Source organism: Melospiza georgiana, chromosome 6, assembly GCF_028018845.1.
Source record: "Melospiza georgiana isolate bMelGeo1 chromosome 6, bMelGeo1.pri, whole genome shotgun sequence".
Lineage (NCBI taxonomy): Eukaryota > Metazoa > Chordata > Aves > Passeriformes > Passerellidae > Melospiza > Melospiza georgiana.
This window is the reverse complement of record NC_080435.1, coordinates 48,622,982-48,643,836: the sequence shown is the minus strand read 5'-3', so window position 1 is coordinate 48,643,836 and position 20,855 is coordinate 48,622,982. Positions and strand designations below refer to the sequence as shown.

General features: G+C 45.6%; 3 protein-coding genes across 4 annotated transcripts in view; 2 read left to right on the top strand and 1 right to left on the bottom strand.

Moving 5' to 3' along the window:
- Positions 1-7,302, top strand: part of BTBD7 (BTB domain containing 7) — a 52,069-nt gene extending 44,767 nt beyond the window's left edge. For both annotated transcript variants that reach the window (XM_058026814.1, XM_058026813.1), the window contains 2 exons: positions 62-499; positions 2,397-7,302. In XM_058026814.1, the coding sequence (XP_057882797.1) occupies positions 62-499; positions 2,397-3,212 (1,254 nt within the window). In that variant the 3' untranslated portion in view covers positions 3,213-7,302. The remainder of the gene's footprint in view (positions 1-61; positions 500-2,396) is intronic.
- Positions 7,303-10,170: 2,868 nt separating this feature from the next.
- UBR7 (ubiquitin protein ligase E3 component n-recognin 7) lies at positions 10,171-19,089 on the bottom strand. Its single transcript, XM_058026990.1, has 11 exons — positions 18,853-19,089; positions 18,538-18,671; positions 18,340-18,400; positions 17,146-17,241; positions 15,994-16,047; positions 14,710-14,815; positions 13,475-13,659; positions 12,822-12,953; positions 12,276-12,438; positions 11,381-11,442; positions 10,171-10,590 (listed from the first exon to the last, which is right to left on the bottom strand). The coding sequence occupies exons 1-11, from the start codon at positions 19,015-19,017 to the stop codon at positions 10,498-10,500; spliced, it is 1,251 nt and encodes a 416-aa protein (XP_057882973.1). The 5' UTR covers positions 19,018-19,089; the 3' UTR covers positions 10,171-10,497.
- A 112-nt stretch (positions 19,090-19,201) lies between these two features.
- Positions 19,202-20,028, top strand: GON7 (GON7 subunit of KEOPS complex). The gene is made up of 2 exons (XM_058026744.1): positions 19,202-19,445; positions 19,543-20,028. Exons 1-2 carry the CDS (start codon positions 19,202-19,204, stop codon positions 19,671-19,673), a joined length of 375 nt encoding a protein of 124 aa, XP_057882727.1. The 3' UTR covers positions 19,674-20,028.
- Positions 20,029-20,855: the final 827 nt, after the last annotated feature.

The following is a 20,855-nucleotide window of genomic DNA, read 5'->3' as shown; positions in this document are numbered from 1 at the left end:
AGATTTTTCTAGATGTCTTCCTCCTTTGTCTTGTAACATGCTGGGTGTTTTACTTCTGCAGAATCCTCACAAATTCTTTCCTGATGAGCGATTTGGGGATGAGAGCCCACTGCTGACAGTGAGACAGTCTGGACGATGTCGCGTCAACAGCACTCCCACTGCAGAAACCATGTTTACAGAACTGGACTCTTTCGTGGCCTTCCATCCACCATTGCCCCCTCCTCCACCTCCATACCACCCACCAGCAACTCCTATTCACAACCAGTTCAAAGTGGGCTGGAAGCAAAGGGTGCCAAGTCAACATCCCTCCCGTTCCTTCTCCTACCCGTGCAACCACTCTCTGTTCCACTCGGCGCGCGCCGCCCCCAAGGCCGCCGCTCCCGTGTACCTGCCCGGCGGCGGCGCCAAGGCCGCGCCCCCCGACTGCACCAACACGGCCGCGCTGGGCCGGCAGACCGTGGCGGCGGCGGCTGCTGTCATGGCAGCTGAGAAACAAGTGGTAAGTGTTGGCATTTCTCCTCTTTTGCCTATTTCTGGCCACTCAAAGTACCTCATCGAAGGAGCTGGAGAGAATGGTTGTGGTGAAGTACCTTGGCTTTGTTATATGAAGTCAGCATCTTTGTTGGTTAGGAGGTTTTTCTACCAAACTGTCTGTCAGGATTCTCTATCCTAAAGACAACTGAGAATCCCTATAGGAGAATGAACATTCCAGGGCAGGAACATTGTTGGAGGGCCAAATGGCACTCAGGAATCTTCTGAAATCATAGAATATCCTGAGTTGGAAGGGACTCACAGGGTCTGTTTCAGTGTCCAACCACCCTGTGGGTGAAGAACCTTTCAGTCCTGTCACTGGTCACAAGAGAGATCAGTGTTTGCCCCCCTCACAGGAAGCTGTAACTGCAGAGGGGTCTCCCCTCAGTCTCCTCTAGGCTGAACAGACAAGTGACCTCAGCAGCCCCTTGTGTCGCAAATGTAGTTTGGTCTACACTAAAACAAAGCATAAGCCAGCCTCAGTAGTGCACACTGTAATTCACAGGTAGAAGTAGTGGGGATATTTTGGCTATTTACAGGTAAGTAGTCTGAAGTAAACAGGTTGTCTTTATACATGTGTGAAGAGTATGAAAGCTTTACGGCTGAGAAGACAAGCGTAAGTATTGAGAAGTATTTGAAAAGGAATTGGCAAGCAGAAATTGGTAATTGCTGATAAAAAGGAGTTTGTAACAGCATGTAAAAGCAGTCATTATAGTTGCTGAACTACAATATGATGCAATAAAACCAATAGACTATAAGATATCCAGTAAAGACAGCTTTATAAAATACAGGAAGTGCTGAATGAAGAATTTCATCATTTATTTCTGCAGTGAAAAAACTGTCAGTGCATAGTTGTGCCACATTAGGTGCAGATTTGATCCTCAAGTTCTGATTGGAAAAATGGATTTTATTTTCTTCCTATTAACAATTGTCTTAAATATTTTGCACTTCTTTTTTTATTTTAGAATAAAATTTGTAACTTCATATTAGAAATGTGTGCCATTGTTTGGTCAAAGGTGGGATTCATAGCATGTCACTCTCCTTTGATCAGTACTGACTTCCCTAAGGAAACCATACTGTAACCTTTTTCATATCGGAAACATTGCTGCCAGAATGTGTCCATAAGTAATGCAAGGGGGAGCATAGGCTTAATATAGGTGATATTTTTGTTCTGTATTCTTTCTGCAATTTGTGAGTTACTTAATCAATGATTACTAAAGTTGCTTTCGTGAGAAATTATAAATGCAAGTAGAAATTCTCACTCTTCTGTCTGGAAGGCTGTGATATGAGCAGTTCTGCACTGAGGCAAGCATGGGACAGGTGAGAAGAGCGCCACACAGCAGCTTCCATGTACTCTGTGGGTCTAGTGAGCCCTGTAACTGAGGCCCCCCCCGAGCCTGTCCTGAGCACACATGTCTGCAGTTTACTGACTTTAAAATGGGGAAGCAGAAGGGTTGTGTCTGTAGTGATGACAGGTGTGTTGTGGCTTCCCTGCACTGTGTGCTGTGGCAATTTGTTGGGCTCTGCACCAAGTTCCTTGTTTGGTTGATAATTGTATATGGCTTAAAGCAAGCCTGCCTTTAAAAAGTTCAGCAGTACATTGTCCTTTAAAGCATGTTCAAGGCAGGATGCATTTAAGAGGAGTAAATGTAATTGTGACATAACAGCTTCATGAAGGAGAGAAGCAGGAAGGTGAAGGTTGGTGGATAGATGTCTTCCTTAAACAGTGCAGGAAACTTGCAGGCTGAAGTTGACAAGACTAAAGTAGATTAAGAAAATGCCATTTTAAATTACAAAAAGTATCCTAAACAGTTTGTGTTTAGCCTAGTCTTTGTTTCCATGGACCCATTTCTTTTCTTTTCCAGTGCACTCAGCCCCTGCTGAACGAGCTGATGCCGGACATCGCGATGGGGGTGTCAGCAATGTCTCTGAAGGACAGAAGGTTGCCCGAGCTCACGGTGGACACGGAGCTGAGCCAGGCGGTCACAGAGGTAGGGCCCGGCCCACCCCAGCACATTTCATGCATTCAGAACAGACACCTGCCTACTTCTCGGAAAAAACATGCAATAGAGCAAAAAATAGATGCTCGAGAAAACCCACAGGAGTATCCTGACTTCTATGACTTCTCCAATGCTGCATGCAGGCCCTCCACTCCAGCACCCAACAGGCACAGTCCTTCACCTTCACAAGGCATTTATTTTGGCCCAGATTTGTACAGCCACAATAAGGCATCACCAAGTGGCTTAAAGTCAGCCTATCTACCTTCCCAGATCTCTCCTAAAAAGCAAGAGGATTCTAGGAGGGAGTACCTGCTCTCCCAGGATGGGCATCAGCACAGGCAGAAGAATGAGCCAATACACCTCGATGTCTTAGAGCAGCCCCCCCAGCGGCTGGACTTGGCACTGGCTGCCCAGGAGAGTGCTGGGAATGGCCCTGTTCACGTCAGGGGAAGAACAAAAATGGAAACGGATTTAACCTACGGGCTAACCTCCAACAGACCTTCCCTCTCTGCATACAGCTCTGACGTGCCAGAAGAGAGACCCAGTAGGAGACTGGCAGATGATGAGCCATTGGAACATGGAGCACAGAGAAATGCAGATTTGGAAAGGGAAGATGGAGTAAGCAGAGGAAGGAGGTCTCCAAACAAACCAGACTTCCTGTACAAAAAATCTGCCCTATGAAAGCAACCTCCACTATTTCTCTGTGCCTAAGAGTTGTAAACATCCCATTCCTTGCAACTTTTGGCCTGGCTTCTGTCAGAGAAATTCTTTCATGCCAGCAGAAAAATTCAGCTTTGCTCACTTGTTTTGTACATACATTGCTTTATTAGAGACAGCATGTTATCAGTTTGGTTTTAATGCTGCTTCTGGGTTTATTTTGTTGCAGTTTTTTTTTTGAGCAGATTTAATTCAGCCTTTTAAAAAAACAGAAACTGGTACCTTTTTTCTACAACCTGGTAGCCTTTTGCACCTGTACATCTATTTTAGTGTATTAGTTTTGTACTAATATGTTAAACTTTAATGTCACATTTAAAGGACTGTATTTTCATACTTTTGCATTTACCCTTTCACATGCTGATTCTCTATGTGCATTGGGTTGCACATTATGAAATGTATTTTCTTATGAGATAATAACAGTGCGTTTATTTTTTAATTATAGGAATTCCAAAGAACAGCACATCAAAAAAACTACATTTTTAGTTGAATTTTTTTTTGTTTGTTTAGATCGAAATCTTCCTGATTTTTATGACTACAGCAAGAATCCAATCTAATATTTTGTTTGAAAAGTTCTGGCAGCTGGTCTTATCTTTAGATACATAGCAAACCCACTTCAAGAATTATATTTGGGGTTTTAAAAATCCAGAGGGATATTTAGGAATCCAAATTCCTGTGAAATTCACTGGAATATGACAGTATGAGTCTGTTTACTTTTGTTTCAGCCGTGACCATGGAGGACTCCATGATCACCTGGAAGCAGGAAGCACTTACTAGACAGACTAGAATTGCTGATTTGCCCATTTAGAAATAAATGTAGAAATACTGTAAAAATTACAGTAATTACTTGTTCTTCCAGCTGCTCATCTGTGGGTAAGCCAAGACCGGGTGAGCGGATTCCTGCTGACTCCTGGGGTGTCAGGAAGCTGAGGCTCGGAACCTTCGCTGTTGCGCAAACACGTGGGAGGGTTTCCCTGCCGGGGTGACAGCCCATGGCCTTGCTCTCTCCTGCCTGTGCTTTCTAAAGGGCTTCACTCTCAGTGACAGTGCTCCTCTCGTGGTGCTGCCCCACAGGTGCAGCTGTTCTGTGAGCAGGATCCAAGGGAAGAGTCGCTGCTTCAGCATCACCACGCTTTGGCGCTCTTAAATTACACCTCCATTGCCTGATTTGCTTTTTGAAAGCACAGAAATGAGATTGTCCTGTTAGCAGGGTGTGAGGAGGGGAGGATGCTCATCTGGGCTGGCTCCTGCCACTGGGGCAGGGTTCAGCAGAGCACCAGGGGAAGGGTTACAGTTATGAATTACATCCTTAATACTCATGGTGCAGTTCTAACCACAGATTCATTGCATTCATTGATCCCTATCTGATGCCACTGCAGAGTAGTGATTGCTGGTAAGGTCCTGTTTAGTAGGAGGTTAAATGCAGTTTCTGTAATGAATTTTTCTATAGCAGAAAACTACAGTCCCAGGTGTGACCTAAGGACTGCTGTTAGGTTAGGTAGGATTGTTTCCTGCAGCTCAAAGTGCTTAATACTGTTTAACAGAAATCTTGCTGCAACTTTACTTTTGGTTTTAGTTGATAGCAAATTCTTACCTAATGTGTTTCATTAAAGTATGGAGGGCCTAGTAACAATACAGTGTTACTGAAATATATTGAGTTCTGCGTTTCCAAACTACCAAATAGCTTCTAAATGAATTAAGATATGGGTTCTTTGAACCAATAAACTCTGTGTCTCCTGAAGACACATCTATAGGCCTGCTTCTGTAGTGGTTCTGCAGGTGTTCCTTTTGAGATGCAGCCATGGAAAGCATGGGGTAGGGGCTGGAGCAGAAACTTGCCTAAACTCTGCAGGTGATATGTCTTGTGCGTGAGGGGAGATTTTTTTCCTCTGTCAGCTTTTTTTAGTCTTGTTTTTTGCCCACAGTCAAGGCACTGGGTGGTCCTGGCTTCATCACCCATGTGTGGGATTTCCATGGGACTGTGGTGTAGGACACTGCTAAATGCAAGGAGGTGTCAGTGGGGGGATGCTGCTGCTGCAGGTTCAGGGGCTGAGGCTCTCTGGGTTTCTCCTGAAGAGCTGAGCACAGTGCTGACTGCATAGCTCTAACCACACACAAGGGTGTCATCCTCACCAGAACCAGGACCTTTCAGCACACACCCTGAAACTCCCTGGACTCGCATCATGTATGTGTTGGTAGCTTAACTACTAAAAAATTACAGCTGCCCTCAGAAAACTTATTATTCTCAATATTTTTGCCTAAAACTGATAGATGTACTTCAGGAAAACTACTTTGATTATCACAGTTTGATGTGGCACTGTGCACTTGGGCAGAGGTGGGACTGAGATCTACAGATAAAACTCTAAAGCTTGAAATTTGGGGAGGGGGGTGTGGCTGATGAAGATGATAAGTTCTGAGGTAATGTTTTGAGGGAAATCATGAAATGCTTTGGCTTTGGAATAATAATTTCTGGTGAGAAATGCCTCTGGGGAGGACGTGTCTGCGTTTTACAATACAAAATTGTTTCTGAAGTCTCAGGAGCTGTGCAGTATTAAAAAAAGGATGAATTAAGTGTTTAAAAGTAGATGCAGAATGAAATACAAGTCCTTCTGAGGCCACAAAGACAATCAGGCCATATAGACAATCTGTTTTCACTTGCATATTTTGAATTGGGAAGAAGATGGCAGCTAATGGCAGCTGGTTTGAAGTGGAAAAGAAGGATTTCTTGAATTACTGGAACTTTATTTTTGTACTCCAGAGCAGGATTTCCTACTTGGGATGTGCAGAGGGGTGAGACCATTTTTCATGGCAGCGTTATTCAGAAGCCAGTGTTCATCCTCCATCTCACTTGCACACCACACATACCTTGCTACCTGCTACTCCTTGTTCTCTGTCTACTGAAACTTTGGTGCAGAAGCTCCTTGTTTACATGAAGCACTTTCTGATTAGGCTGGAAATTGACATCTTTTCCTTCTATAAATTAGATGGAAATGACAGATTATTGACTATTTTGCTTGAGGATAGAGTTATAAACATTGTTTTTTTGAATGAGGGAGACTCATGTTCCTTGTTCTGTTAAAGAGAGAGGTCAGACTTGCATTTAGTGAGCAACATGCAAGAAGGTCTTATTCCCCTTTCCCCAAACCCAACTCCTCTTTTCCTTAATATATGGATGAATAACTTAATTCCTAAAACACATTCTTCCTTTGAAATGTTTTGTTGTTCCACAGAATTACTGTAGTTGTGTATTAGTAACTGCTGTGTTGATTGGCAGTTTCATGTTGTATTTTCCTGTTCTTAAGGATTTTCACTTATGAAATTTAAGGCTGTGGCCACCTGTCCTTGTAAGCCTTGGGTTTTGATCCCAGAATGTCCCAAATGTATGTCTTTAGGGGTTTCTTTGGTTTGGGAAAGGGGTGGGGGCGAGGAGGGTTGGGTGTTTTGTATGGGTTTTTGGTTTGGTTGTTTTTCTGGTTTGTTTGGTTTTTTTTTGAAAGAACACTAATGCTGTTTGAGGCACTGTTCTAATAATTGTATGCTTCTATGGTAGAGGTGGTGCTGAGCCCTGCTGGATGCAGGGAACAGCTTTGAGGGAAACTTGTAAAACCACATTTGGGGTTTCTGTAATTACCTGTACTGCCAGAAGGCAGCCCTGCCCTCGGCAGTGTTAAGAATTTGTTTCTTGTCCTTGTGTTGTTACTGGTATAAAGTCAAGTGCCTTCAATGCTAAAGGCTCAGAAAACTTTCTTAAACTGACTTCATGTCCTATGCAAGTGTTTTTTCTACAACCTGCATAACCAGTACTTTGTAAAACTTGTTTACGCTTCAATTGTACATAGTGGTTTTTTTAAAAAAATAGTATTTTTATTTAGGTACCTCCAAACTTGAATTCTAGTCTTGTGTGATGCATTGTAAAACAATACATTTCTCTTTTGAGTACCATTACAGTTGTAAAAAGGTTTTCACTGGTTCTATTTTTCTACTGTTGCTGAGAAGCATGTAACACTGACTTTATCCTACGTATAGTTGGCATTTCAAATAAATGGCTTGTATAGAACGTGGTTGTGTGGCTGCTTCCCCTGAGCTGCTGCTCCTGGCTGCGCCCAGCACCCTGCCCTGCTCACTCCAGGCTGCAGTGACTGGGGCTGGGGTGAAGGAGCCCCTCCAAGTGAAAAGGCTTTTGGGAAAAAAGGGGCACAATAATGCTGTGAACACCAAAGCCGTGGTATCAGCCAGTGTGTAAAAGAGGGGTTTGAAATGAGTCACTGATCAGGCAGTTAATACAAGTGGAAAGCATTTCAGTGAAGTAGCTCTGTGAGCTCGGGCTGGAGCCTGCCTGCCTGAGGCCGTGCCCTGTGGAAGGCAGCAGGGCTGCTCTGCGCTGGGCCTTGGGCCGCAGCCCTGCGTGCAAGAAGTGGGTGTTCATTTTCTCCTCAGAGCAGCTGGACAGATGTTCAGTACCCAGCATTCCCAGGCTGCAGTTTCCCTGCCAGGTATTCCAGCTGACAGTTTATTACATCTGGGTCTCAGGAACAAGTGCCTCACTGCTTCAGAGCAATGGCTGAAGTTCAGAAGTGTCGTCTGGCCTGGTCCCACTCTGGTGTACAAGAGCAAAATACCGTGGGTTACAATCTGACACGGAGCACAGGTGGGTTAGGAGAGGGAGAACTGTGTGGTCCCACATGTTAATTACTGACACCTTCACTCCCACACCCAGGAAGATGAGTTCTAGGAGCTTCCTAAATTAGAAAATTTTAACATTTTTTCTTACAGACTGTCACTTTGGAGCAGTGCTTCTAAGCTGGCCAGCCTTAGAGGAGAGGAGGATGCCTGCCCCCTTTGCTTAGGGGAGGCTTTTTGCATTGGAAAGGGAGACTTGGAGCTGGGTCCCCTCAGGTGCACCCTGCTTCAGTCCAGGCTGATGCCAGGAATGGACAGTGCTCATCTGGCCCTGTGCTCTGCACCTGGAGCCACAGGAATTCTGCATTTGAACTCACTCCTTCCATCAGTGCTATATTTTCTTAACTACAGCAAGGCTGGCACTGGGCCATAAAGCATTTCTGTGATCACTGGGGCCTTTCCTGTGGAAGACACAATTGCCTTTGGGTACCCTCTCCCCCACTGAGTTACAGAAACTGCAGCACAGAGGAAACATGACCCTGTCCTGCTCTAAACTGTACTTGCCAGCAGGCTGCCATCCCTTGTTTCACACCTGGGTCAGGTAGAAACAAAGGTCTAGAAATCCTGGGTTTGATTAGCCCCCATTGTGCACCTTGGTGGCTCGGCTGACAGCTCATCACTGGGCTCCCTGTCTGCCTGGTTCAAGGATGTAACACTACAGCAGCACCGAGAGAAAACAAGACAGTACACAGTGAAAAGTTATTTTAATCTTTATATATTGTAGTTAGATGTGCAGTTACAGCTCCTGTAACAGTTGCTACCAAAAAAAGAGCATGTACAATACCCAGAGTTAAATTTAAAAGCAAACAGGAAAGGGCCCTGGGGGTCGATGACACATTGAGCATGAGTCAGCAGTGCCCTGGCAGCCAGCAGGGCTACCCATGTCCTGGGGCATCAGGCCCAGCACCCCCAGCCAGGCCAGGGAGGGGATTGTCCTGCTCTGCTCTGAGCTGGGGCAGCCTCACCTCGAGCCCTGGGGGCAGTTCTGGGTGCCACAATATAAAACAGACACAAAGCTGTCAGAGTGTCCAAAGGAGGGCCTTGAGGGGAAGCCCTGTGAGGAACAACTGAGGGCACTTGGTCTGGTCAGCCTGGGGGGCACTGAGGGCAGACCCCACTGCAGTTGGAGCTTCCAGTGAGGGGCAGCGGAGGGACAGACACTGATCTCCTCCCTGTGGTGCCAGGACTGAGGGAATGGCCTGAACTTGTGCCAGGGGCAGTTTAGGTGGATATCAGAGAAAGGTTCTTCACCCAGAGGGTGGTTGGGCACTGAACAGGCTCCCCAGGGCAGCGGTCACAACACCAGCCTGACAGAGTTCAAGAAGAGTTGGGACAATGCTCTCAGGCACATGGTGTGACTCTTGGGGTGTTCTAGGCAGGGCAGGGAGTTGGATGTGATGATCCTGCTGGGTCCCTTCCAACTCAGCACTGTCTGTGTTCTATGAAGCTGCTCAGCTGAGCATCTATGCTAAACTACTGTTTGTAAATAAAATGGTCAGAAACAGTTAATAATGAGAATGATAAAGTCTACCTTTGCTTTTCAAAAACCATTAACATGGAAAGGCAGAATAGTACCCCATGATATAGAAATCCTCAGAAACTAGAAATTTAATGTAGGTTTTGGGGTCTAACTACATTAGGATCCAAACTTACAAAATCTTAATTTTTAATTGCAGCTACGTGTAGTCTTAAAAGTCAGTGAAACATCTCCTGTCCCATGATTATCACAGTGGTTATAAAAAGAACATTCCATATTGTAGCAAAATACCAGGATGCTGCAGTGTTTTCAGCAACATTTATAAAGTAGAAGAATTTGCTGTAGGCTAGTTTTTAAAATCAAAGCATATAACAAACCCCCCCATGCTTAGTTTGTAATTTAGTACCTCCTCCTAGTTCTTGTTTTTGTTCTGATGAGCAAATTAAGATCATCTGAATTTTTTTTTACCACAGAAATCATCCCTGCCCAATACTAGAAGTAAGTATTTTTAATGTATCAAACCAGACAGAACACTGTGTTGCATCAAGCCTAAGCTCTGCTTCCCCATTTGCAAGCAGCCCGGGCAGGCAGCAGCGCTGGCTCAGCCCAGCCCGGCCAGCCCCGGGGGCCGCGGCAGGGCAGGGACAGGGACAGGGACAGGGCAGGGACAGGCAGCTCCTGGCGCCGGGGCTCACCGGAATGGCTGCAGCCCCGGGGCAGGAGGCAGCGCCATTGCGGCAGGAGAGCGAGCAGGGCAGGGCAGGACAGGGCCGGGCAGGTTCAGCACAGCTCGGCTCCAGCCCGGCAGGAACCAGGGGAGTGCAGCACACGCTGCTCCCGTCCCGCCCTCCTCCCCTGGAGACACGGCCGGCTCTCCCGGGAATGCCAAGTCCATCGGTACTGAAATCCCTCTAAGCGCAATGTAAGGATTTGTTAAGAACATGTTTTAGGTGCTACAAATGAAGGACGTATTAGACAAAATGATGATGTTTCTTGGACAGCTGGATTTTGATGAGAAGCCAAAAACTGAAGATGCTTTTTCTGTTTGTGAACATTGTTTAGCCAGGTGTCCTTTCAGACCCAAACCCTCTCAGTTTAACTACAGTAGTACTGCATCCTGTTAGTCCGTCGCCTTTTCCGAGACTGAAATTCTTCAAAGAAGTGCTGAATGTCTTCTCTTTTAACCACCTAGGAGAAGCAGCATGAAACCCAAGTTGTGGTGGAAGAGCTTAATTAAAGGATCCTGTTTTATCTCCACAGATAATACACAAAGCACAGAAAAACCAATACCCTGAAATTTCTCTGGTACAGCTTTCCTGTTGCACCTGAAGGAGAGGATTAATGCCCAAATTCTATTGTAGGTAATACAAAGAGGGAAATGAGCTTCCCAAAGGCAGAACAAAGACATGGACCAAAGCTCCCAATGGCATTTTAATGACTTTGACCTCTTGCTTTTATCATCAGAAAATTTAACACAAAGCAAGATTTTCACTAGCTTGCTTCAGGTCATTCCAATGTAACTAAGAATGGCAATACAGCAAGTCAGCCAACAAAATGCAAGTGATACTTAATGATGGCATGCAAATTCCCGCAGGAAAACAACTGACAAGACTGACAATCATGGTCAGTCCTTTTTCTTCTAAGGGTTTAGAGTCAATCTAAGAAAAAACAGAAAATTTAAGACCTTGTCTTCCTGAATATCTTACCTAGAGCAACAGAAGTTTGATTTTAATGTAAGAATTGCTCTCACTACCTTGCAGACAGATTTCTGTAAAGTTCCCATTATCTCTCAACAATGTCATTAAGGAATTGTCAAACTTGAATGAAATAAGGGATTTCAGATTTCTACTGTAGTACCAGCAACTCCAAGAGACAAGAAAAAACATTACAACAGAACATCATGGTATTCACCACCCAGCCCTCAGCAGTTCTTTAAAACACATTTTCTGGCAAACAAATTCTGGAAGTTGCACCTTACCGTGCCCTCATCTGCAAACCTCCTGAGATAGTCAGTCAGTTCTGTCTTCAAGTCATTGTATTCTGGATGGCAAAGCAAAGGAAAGAAAACAACAGTAAGATACCCAGTTTTAATTTAACATTGGCTCAAGAACATAACTTGTTCTACTTCCTCTTGTCATTTGTTAGGTTTACTTCAGACAAATCTAGGTTTGAATTAGATTATAAATAACAATAATGTAAACATGAGAAGCCTAACAATTTATGAGACTAACCTATGCAGTGTGAGTGTCTGTTGGGGTTGATTTCAGAGATCAGTGAGTGAATCAGTACAGGTAACCAACAGACTGGCCCTGCTCCCAGCTTCCCCCACACAAGCACATGTGGAGCGTGGTGGGAAGGCCCAGCCTGCAAGTGGGGACTGTGACACTGTGACACTGTGACACTGTCCTTGCCAGAGTGCAGAGCCCTGGCTGGAGCAGAGAAACAGCTCCAGGTGTAAAACACCTCAGCACTGCCTTGTCACTGTGCTCTGCAGCAGAGCCACAGGGCACACCTGGCTGGCACTCCCAGCCAACAGGAGATTGCCAAACAACAGAACAGGGTAAGATAAATCAGCCAGACAGAAGAAGTTCAAATTAATGTTTAAATATTCACATCATAATAAATCACTATCATCACAGTACCTAAGATGTTAAACAGGATGAAAGTTCATACACCATGCAGTGTCTCACTGCAAATTAAAGTTGTAATGATGGGCCAGAGAGGACCAATCCTGACTGAGGTGTGCAACCTGTCATACAGCTGTCTGCATGTAACTTCAAAAATAATTTGACACTACACACTATACATCAATCTCTGCAAACTGCTCAGGTAAAGTGTGTTAAGAGAGACTCTAAAAATGAAGTTGTATTTACCACAGATGAGTTCCACTTGCTGCACTCTGTTCATGCTGTTAAGGGTGTCCATTAAAGGATCTCTCCTCTCTGTCTCTTGGTCACTGGTACCTTTATTTTCATAGGCCAAGACAGTGTCACATTCATCTGTCAGGAACTGGACTTCAAGCTCTGAATACATTTTCTGGAGAATGAAGTAAAATTGATGTGACAAAATTTCTCAGATGGAGGTGCTCTCCCCCAGTGTTTCAGAATCTCCTCTTAACAACTTCCAGTCAACACTGGATTAAAGCAGCAAAGAAAATACAAACATTTAGAAGCCCTTTCCTGCTATATTAATCCCACAGGATTCAATGTGAATCTTTAGGTGGAATGAAGGGAGGTTTCAGCATTAAGAACATTCACACAGATTTTACCTAAAGCTTCTCCTCAGTGATGGTGTGGGAGCTCCTCCCTGCCTGTCCCACATGTGTGACGGTAATGAAGAGAACATACATACCAAACATACATACATATGAAGAGAACATACATACCAAACATACATACATATGAAGAGAACATACATACCAAGCAGTCTTCACAAGTGCATAATTTGCTCCTCCAGTTGGATGGCCAAAAGGTGGCAGTATCTTTTTTTACAAACGGCTTGCTTTGGAGCTCTTTCAGCTTGCAGATGGGCTCCTCACTCTTAGTAACTACCTGAAATAAAAGGAGAGTGTTCAGTACCCCATAATATCACTTCAAAGAGACCCTGTTCTTTTTGGCATGTCCTTCTCCTTAGGCAAGAATTTTCTTTTGTCTCAAACATTTATTTTTATAAACAATATATTACTATATTACTATCCACATGAGAATTCTGATGTGGTTTCAGCAATTTCCATGGAAAATTTCTGTAAAAATTTTCTGCAATAACTGTAAGTATTTAAGAACTCAGAGCTGGACCATCATGCAACTGCAGTTACACCACATACTGGAACAAACTCAGTGTACTGGGCAGGTGGCTGAGAAGGGACAGATGCAGCCCATCTGCAAACAGACATTACATCTGTCAACAGCCCTGCCCCACAGCTCACACTGTGCTCCACAGAGACTGCAGGACTGAAGAGGAGCATGGGAACAGACTGAACTCCCTTCCCTGAGCCTGCACAGACTGAGGTAGGCTTCCCTTCAACTGTCAGCAGCATGAGGATATGCAGGTGAGAGCAGAAGGCACATTTTACCTCAGGACAGGCAGACCCAGAGCTAGTGGATGGTTCACTAAATTGTTCCAATTGCTTTTCCTCCTTTGTGTCATGGTGTTCCACTCCACCTTCTTTTTTTATTTCTTTCTTCTGCTCTTCACTTTCCTCTACCTTCAGGACAATCCCTTCATCTTCAAGGGAGCTCGCTTTGGTCAAAGGAGGAACTGGAAGATAGATACCCATAAATAAAAATAGTGTGCCAGAAAAAGTACAGGTCACTACAGGCATTGTCTCTGCTTCTCCTATTCTAAAACACTCTGCTTCCCAAAATCTAAGCCCTAGGAGAGGGAAGAGGGTATTTCAGAGTTCTTCACTACAATGTTTGTCCTTCTTGACACCCTTTGCAAGCTATCAGTGTCAGTAACTGTCATGTGCTTTTTTGTCACGTGACTGGGTTGGAGTTTTTAATTTTCTCCAAACACACCTCAAAAACACCACCACAGATCAACTAAACTAATCTCTTGTTTATTTAAAACAAGCTTCTGTTTGATGCTGATTCAAGTATGGGCCCTGTGACAAAGCTGGTTAGAAGGAGGAAAGCAAAAACCAGACAAACATCCTGTTCTGTGCCATTTACATTAGAAGGAAAAGAACTCCAGGTAGCCATCCTTGAAAATACCAGTGAAATTCTGGGCACATAAGGAATCTATCAGCAGCTGACAGAAGCAGTAATTTTAGGACACTGTGAGAAATTAATTCTTTCTACAGAATTCAAGTAATCCATTCTTTTAAGTCCAGAGAGCTGGCGTGACCACAGGGAACGTGTGTCCTGAGCACAGCCCCAGCCCTACCCAGATTAATGTTAAACATATCCATTCCAGGGCACTCTATCATTCACTCTTTGCTGCTCAGAGCATCTGTAAGAAGTGTTTGTCTCACTGCTTCCCTTAGGATGGCTCTTCAGTTCTTTGATCAGTTTAGAAATTAAATTCCTGGACCCAAGTATTAAATCTTCACACATTTTGTGCTAGACATCTTTGATAAAGTAACTAGAAGCAAGCAGCACTGAATCAAGATTTAAGAATGAAAACAGCTTTTTATTTTTTTTTTCACAAGTAACTGCCACCCCTCATGTTCCACTGCTGAAGGTGATTGCCCAAGACAATTAATATTATTTTTCCAACCACTTAAAACCAGTATTATGTCATTAACCAACCATGTATGAGAAATACATGCTCACAAAATACTGGCTCAGATCTCTTGACTTTCTTTACCTGCTAATTGGGATGCATAAGCCCATAGGAAATGGCAACGTTTCATGCAGGCCTGGCACACCATTTCATGGAAGTCTCCACTTTCAGGGGGAATTGCACCAAGATGCTGTCAGAAAGAAGTGAGCACACAGAAGTGAAACATCTATATTGATCACATACTGAACTTGAGGAGAATTCAGTCCCAAAGTTGTCCATAAATTGATGAGAACTATTTGGGCAATTAGAAGCACTTAGTGGCTTTCTTCTGAAAAAGCATTCCTGCAAAGCTCACAGTATGCAGCACAACACTCTTCATTCATACACTTAATACAAAAGAAGTTTATCTACAAGAACCCATAATTGAAGCCAATCATATTTTTTTTACTCTTTGATCCTGCAACTTCAAGCATGGAATTTCACTTGTGCTCCTCAAGGCACAAGAGGCTGAATCCTTAATGCTTACCCATTAAGTAGGGCACCCACTACAGTGCTTGGCTGCTTTCAAAAGACTTCCCTAAAGTCTGGAATCAAGAATGAACAGCACAGTCTGTTCCTTGCTACTTGAAGGAATGAAGAGTTTAAAAGACATTCTTTTGAAGGAAAAACTATTCACATAGTTGATCATGATGTACCTCAGTAAGCATCTTTTCCTCACCAACTATGCTGATCAGAGTTTTCTGTTGCAGGAAGAGCTATTTGTTGGGGATGAGCCATTTGTCGGGTGCAGGGAAAACTTGAGACGCCCAAAGAGATCAGCAAGCTCCGTTTGTTGAAGAGAGCATCAGACACTTACACAGCAAATAATAAGCTCATGAATATTCTGTAATTTACACCGTCCATTGGCCACACCACAACATCAGCTCTTCCCCATTCCTCAGGGGTTACATCTCCCTTTTCTCATGTCTCTTTCACTGTTTGTTATCATACTCCAGCTGGGCCCAAGGACACGCTATCTTGCAGGTGCAGGACTTGGAATTAGCCACGGCCTTGTACTTTTCTAATTCTTAGCTACTCTCCCAACAGTTTTCTAATTAAGGAGACAGTTATAAAGTTATTGCTTTATTCTGCAGTGGTAACTTCCAAAGAGGTAGGACTCTTCCCAGTATGTTTTAACTGGAGTGGACAGCAGTGCAAGAGTAGACTTTCAATGCTCCTTTACATAAGCTGAAAACAAATGCCTTGGAGCTCCTGTAATAATCTCCTTTGAGAAGTACAGCACACCTCCCAGGTAAGAATCACCATACAAACCTAAACACCAACTCCATCCTGTGCAAACGGCAGTTCTGCTATTTATAGTTTCCTTACCCTTCCATGGAACCAGTCTTCACAAACTATGCATTGGATCATCTCATCTGGAATCTAGATGAACATTCATGTTATTAGCATTAACAGCAACCTCCAGAATCTCTCACCAGTACCATGCAAATCCTGCTCAGTGGATTGCATTTCCCTCTTCACCCCTCACAGGGAGCTCCCATTAGTAAGTAGTTAGTGCTTTGTTGGCCAGTTTGCTCCCCTCAGGTTCAGCACATGTCATCTCTCTCATGACTGAGGCTGTGACATCCCATTTATTACTACAAAACCAGTCTTCCCAGCAGGGCAAGACTTTCTCACAGAAAGGTGATAAAAGTTAATACACTACTGGTATCCTTCATCCTATAAACAGAAATGCATGGGCAGCTCAGCAGAAGAAAGATACTGATATTCACACTGTCATCAAGTCTGTGAAAGATGCCAGAATCAAACTTAACTGGACACCACACAGGACAGTATGAAATGCTTTGTTATTAAACAACTATTAATTATTTATTCAGAAATGTTTTTAGCTGTCTCTGAACTTGAGAGAGGGGGAGCTTATAAAATGGGGTTTTTTTAGTATTTGAAAGACTTGTGGACTCGTGCCTTCTGTGTTCTTTAGGACACCTGATTCCTGTGACTGCAAACAACAGCATGCACATGCAAATGCAGTGCTGTGTTTTAGTGTTTCAGAGAGACAAAAAAGTGTTCTGGCTACCACCTGGGACTGTAGCTAGTGCTACAGGACAGGACAGACTCTCTCCATCCCAGAAGCCTTGCCAGAGCAGTGCTGCAGGCACAGGGAAGCACATTCTGATCTCTCCTAACACATGAAATGCATTTATTCTGCACTAGGCCACATTTCTCAAGGTTATGATAACCCTGTTCCCTAGGGGAACTGTGCAACTTCAGGGAACTGCAGCACCATTTTGTCCAAATGACGACTTGTCCTCCTCATCTGTCTCTAAGGCATAAACATACTTTACTATTAAAAAAAAATTATCAAGTCATTACTTCACATGACACATGAAAACCAATGTGGAACATAAGATTTCTTGAAGTGGGATCTTCCTTGAAAAGTAGCTCAGGGATCACCCTTTGCACAGTATCTACCATAAACACCATCTATATATGATTGCTACTGGATTTTGTATTTCTTACCTCATCTTCAGGATCAGGATAAGGTCTTTTGCATGTACAGTACAATCCATAGAAGTTGTCATTATATTTATTTCCTGAATTCACCTTACCCTTTTCCTAGGAGAAAAGAGAAAAAGTTTCAAAAGACAACACAGTAAAAACTAAAGACAGTAAATGACAAAAGACAACCATTTCTGTTCCCTTTTAATTCCTAAAACCATCATTATTTCAGCAGCCTGAATATACAAAAAGAAATATATTCTCCAGACACCTCTGCTTTACACTGAGCAGCAGATAGGGCACATGAGGAATGCTAAGTTCAAAACTAAAGAGGAAAACAGTCTGCTCACCCTTGTAGCAAATGGCAACCATGGTGTCAGACAGATTAATGGACAGATGCTAAGCTCACTTAACCTGTACAACTGAATTTTCACTGAACTGAAGCAGAAGGAACAACCATGTGATCCATTTCATTGACTCAAGTGAGAAATGGTAACATCTTAAATTGTCACAGGTGTCTGTAGGGATCACTGCACCGTGACTTTGCTGACTAGCTCTGGATCTAATTCAATTCTCCCAGCACAAAACAGGCATACAAAAAAGCACTGTTTGTTTCAATGTTTGAGCAGCTATTATCCTGGGAGCACCAGTGCAAGCAAACCAAGCAGCATCCTGTTGCTGCCTCACAGAAGATTGAGACTGCAGTTAATTGAAAAGTTCAAAATGCCCACCAAGGAGAAAAGTAGAGGCAGCTTAATACAGTAAAGAAACATCCCATCAGTAAGCTCTGGTGACAAACTATTAGGGCACTAATGCCATCACAAAGAAGGAAAGGGAATTGTCCCTCTGACAGCAGCACAGCCTTAAACTTTCTTATTGCAACTGCGAAATTGCATCGCAAAAGGTTATTCTGAAACAGCTTAAAGCTAATGAGATGTGTCAATGCAGAAACACCACAACCTGCTCCTGGAGGTGTGCTGGCCATGGATGCAGAACTGCTGCCCTCATGGACGGCAAGGACCAAATGTTCCTTCTGCTCCCAGCATTTGCCTTCGGTCCCTCAACAGTTTTACTCTTTGCTGTAATATTCCCACCTTTTCTAACTTCCTGGGAAGACTGGAGGCACGGCATGAATCAGCACTGGCTGAGGCAAGGCACCACCCACCCAGGACTGTTATTTTGACTCCGAATGCCTGAAACCTGTCTGAAACTTACCGGGAGTAACTTGCACTGCAGATTTTTGAACTTGCTATTTCCACAGTCACAGCGGAAATTCCTGAGAGAGAAAAACGTGGCGTTTCAGGGTTTATATGAAGTGAGAACACGCTGGGTTTCGTATTCTGAACAATCCCCAGCAGTTTTATCAGGAGCCACGAGGCTCCTACACGGCCGCTCCCGCCCCCCCGCTCGTACCTCTTGGTGTAGAGCTCGAAGAGGCGGTGGGTGCCGTGGCACTCGTAGCTGCAGGCCAGGCAGATCCCCGCGGGCTCGGCGCCGGGCGGTGTGCAGGTGCTGCAGGCGTAGAGGGCCTGCCGCTTCACCGCGCCCTGCGGGAGACACCGACCGACAGACAGACCGACGGACCGAGCGTGAGGGGCGCTGAGGTGGGGGGGCTGCCCTGCCCTGCCCCGCCCCGCCCCCCAGGCCCCGCCCCTCGGGCACGCCCCTGGTCACGCCCCGGGCCCAGGCCCCGCCCCCGGCCCCCACGGCCCCCGGCCCCGCCCCCACCTGTGAGTAACTGCAGCGCTCGTGGTCGCTGCCCCCCAGCACGGCCCGCGCTTCCTTCTCCAGCTCCTCGTTCTCCGCCAGCACCTCCGCCAGGGACACCACGGGTTCCTCCGCGCCGCTCCCGCCGCTCCCCGGCTCGGCGCCCTCCGGAGCCGCCGCCTCCATCGCCGGGACGCGAAGGCCGAGGAGCGCGAAGCGAGGCGGGAAACGCGGGCCCGAGGAGGCGCCAGGGGGCGCCACAGCGGAAGCGGAATGGCGCGCGCCCCACGTGACCGTGGGCGGCGTGTCACGGCGGGGCGGGGCGGCTCGCACGTGACCGGCGGGGCGGGCACATGAGCGGCGGGCGGTGATGGCGGAGCTGGCGGCCGAAACGGAGCCCGAGCCGGGCCCGGGGCGCGATCTGGTGGCGGAGCTGCGGGGCCGCGACGGGCGGACGCGGACGGTGCGGGTGCCGTACCCGGCAGCGGCGGAGGGCGAGGCCGCCCAGCTGCGCGGGCTGCGGGCGGCCCTGAGCGAGCTGCAGGAGCGGGTGGTGGAGCTGCTGGCGCCGCTGGTGCAGGAGGAGCGGGCGGCTGCGGGCGGCGCGCGGCGCGGTGAGTGGCGGGGGGGGCGCGCCGAGGGGGCTCCGCCGGCCCCGGGGCGCCGCCCGCGCCCCGCACCGTTCACCCGCGCCCGCCCCAACTCCGGCAGGTGCTGGCGGGGATGACGACGACGACTACGATGACGAGGAGGAGGATGAAGGCGAAGACGAAAACAACGTGGACGCGGCGGCGAGCGGCGATGACCCTCCCGTGAAGCGGACGAAGGTGCAGCAGCCGTGAGGGCGGCGCTGGAGGCCGGGCCTGCGCCCGGACAGGCTGTACCGACTGTAAGTGTCCCGCGCCCGCTGCACGGAGCCGCTCCCGCCGCGCTGCTGCTCCCGTTTAAAAGTGAAACGCCCATCCCGACACTGCTTTAATACGGAAGCCTTTCCCAAAGGATGCGCCTGGGCGTGAGCAGCGTGTTGCTTACAGGCTGCCAGTCTTATGGTGGCGCCAGTTTTTTGTAAACTAGTTGGCAGGTACAGACTTTTCTCACAAATCTTCTGATTGGTATGTTTTTTAATAACTTATTTTGAGTCACAGTATTTCTTCATGTGACACCACTTTTAAAATAAAGCAATAAAACCTGAAAAGAGTTATTTTGTCAAATATGATCTTTGAAAGACAGCTTGTGTTTGTATGGAGAAAAAGCAATATAAGACCACTATAAGTATCAAAATTAACAAGCATGTATAGGACTGTGCCTGTTCCTGTACAGTCCTACCGTGCAAGATTATTTTTGCCTATCATCAACAAGGTTTGGTCACCTGTCAGTCAAGAAGCTTCTGTGAACAGGTATAAAACACCCTTGATAGTCATTTTATAGAGCCTAAGGCCTGAGAGTTCTCTAGCAGAATTTAACTGCCTGAATGAATACTGTGAAAAGTACTTTGGGGGGTTATTTTCATTTTCTTGTGTTCTCTGGGCACAGTTTGTTTATATATTACAGGACCTGAGCAAATCTTGAGACTTACATATGTAGGACAAAGTGTGGAAATAAATGAACTTTTATGAGGACAAAATTGTCTGCATTCGTTTGAAATGCAGGGAAGAGCCAGAAATTAGGTCCAGTAGATGTGTCCTTGACATTTATGTACTCAGATACTCTAAGATACTCTTGGCAGATGGGATAGAAGCAGAACTGAAAAGACCAACTCAGGTTGTACACCTGTTTTCCCTTTTCCTCCAGACAAACCTTCCAGAAATTGTATGAACTGTCTAATGGCTGATTAGCAACATTTAACATTAGGCAAGAATTTGTGGCCTTTACCTATAAACTGTGTAAACACTCCACTGGCATGTCATGGACTGAAAATGTTTGGTCTAAAGTAACAGACCCTAGCTTAGCACAGAAGTGCAGGTAACATTCTAGTAATGGGATGCCTTTTTTTTTTGGTCAGCCTGGACACAGGAATATGCTGC

Excerpts from the sequence above, each read along its gene's own strand:
- UBR7 (XM_058026990.1), bottom strand. The coding sequence starts at position 19,017 with ATGGAGGCGGCGGCTCCGGAGGGCGCCGAGCCGGGGAGCGGCGGGAGC. Across the intron at positions 17,242-18,339 it reads TGCAGTGCAAGTTACTCCCG|GAAAAGGGTAAGGTGAATTC; the intron begins GTAAGTTTCAGA and ends CTTTTCTCCTAG. Across the intron at positions 12,954-13,474 it reads CTGGGTCTGCCTGTCCTGAG|GTAGTTACTAAGAGTGAGGA; the intron begins GTAAAATGTGCC and ends CTTTTATTTCAG.
- GON7 (XM_058026744.1), top strand. The coding sequence starts at position 19,202 with ATGGCGGAGCTGGCGGCCGAAACGGAGCCCGAGCCGGGCCCGGGGCGC. Across the intron at positions 19,446-19,542 it reads TGCGGGCGGCGCGCGGCGCG|GTGCTGGCGGGGATGACGAC; the intron begins GTGAGTGGCGGG and ends CAACTCCGGCAG.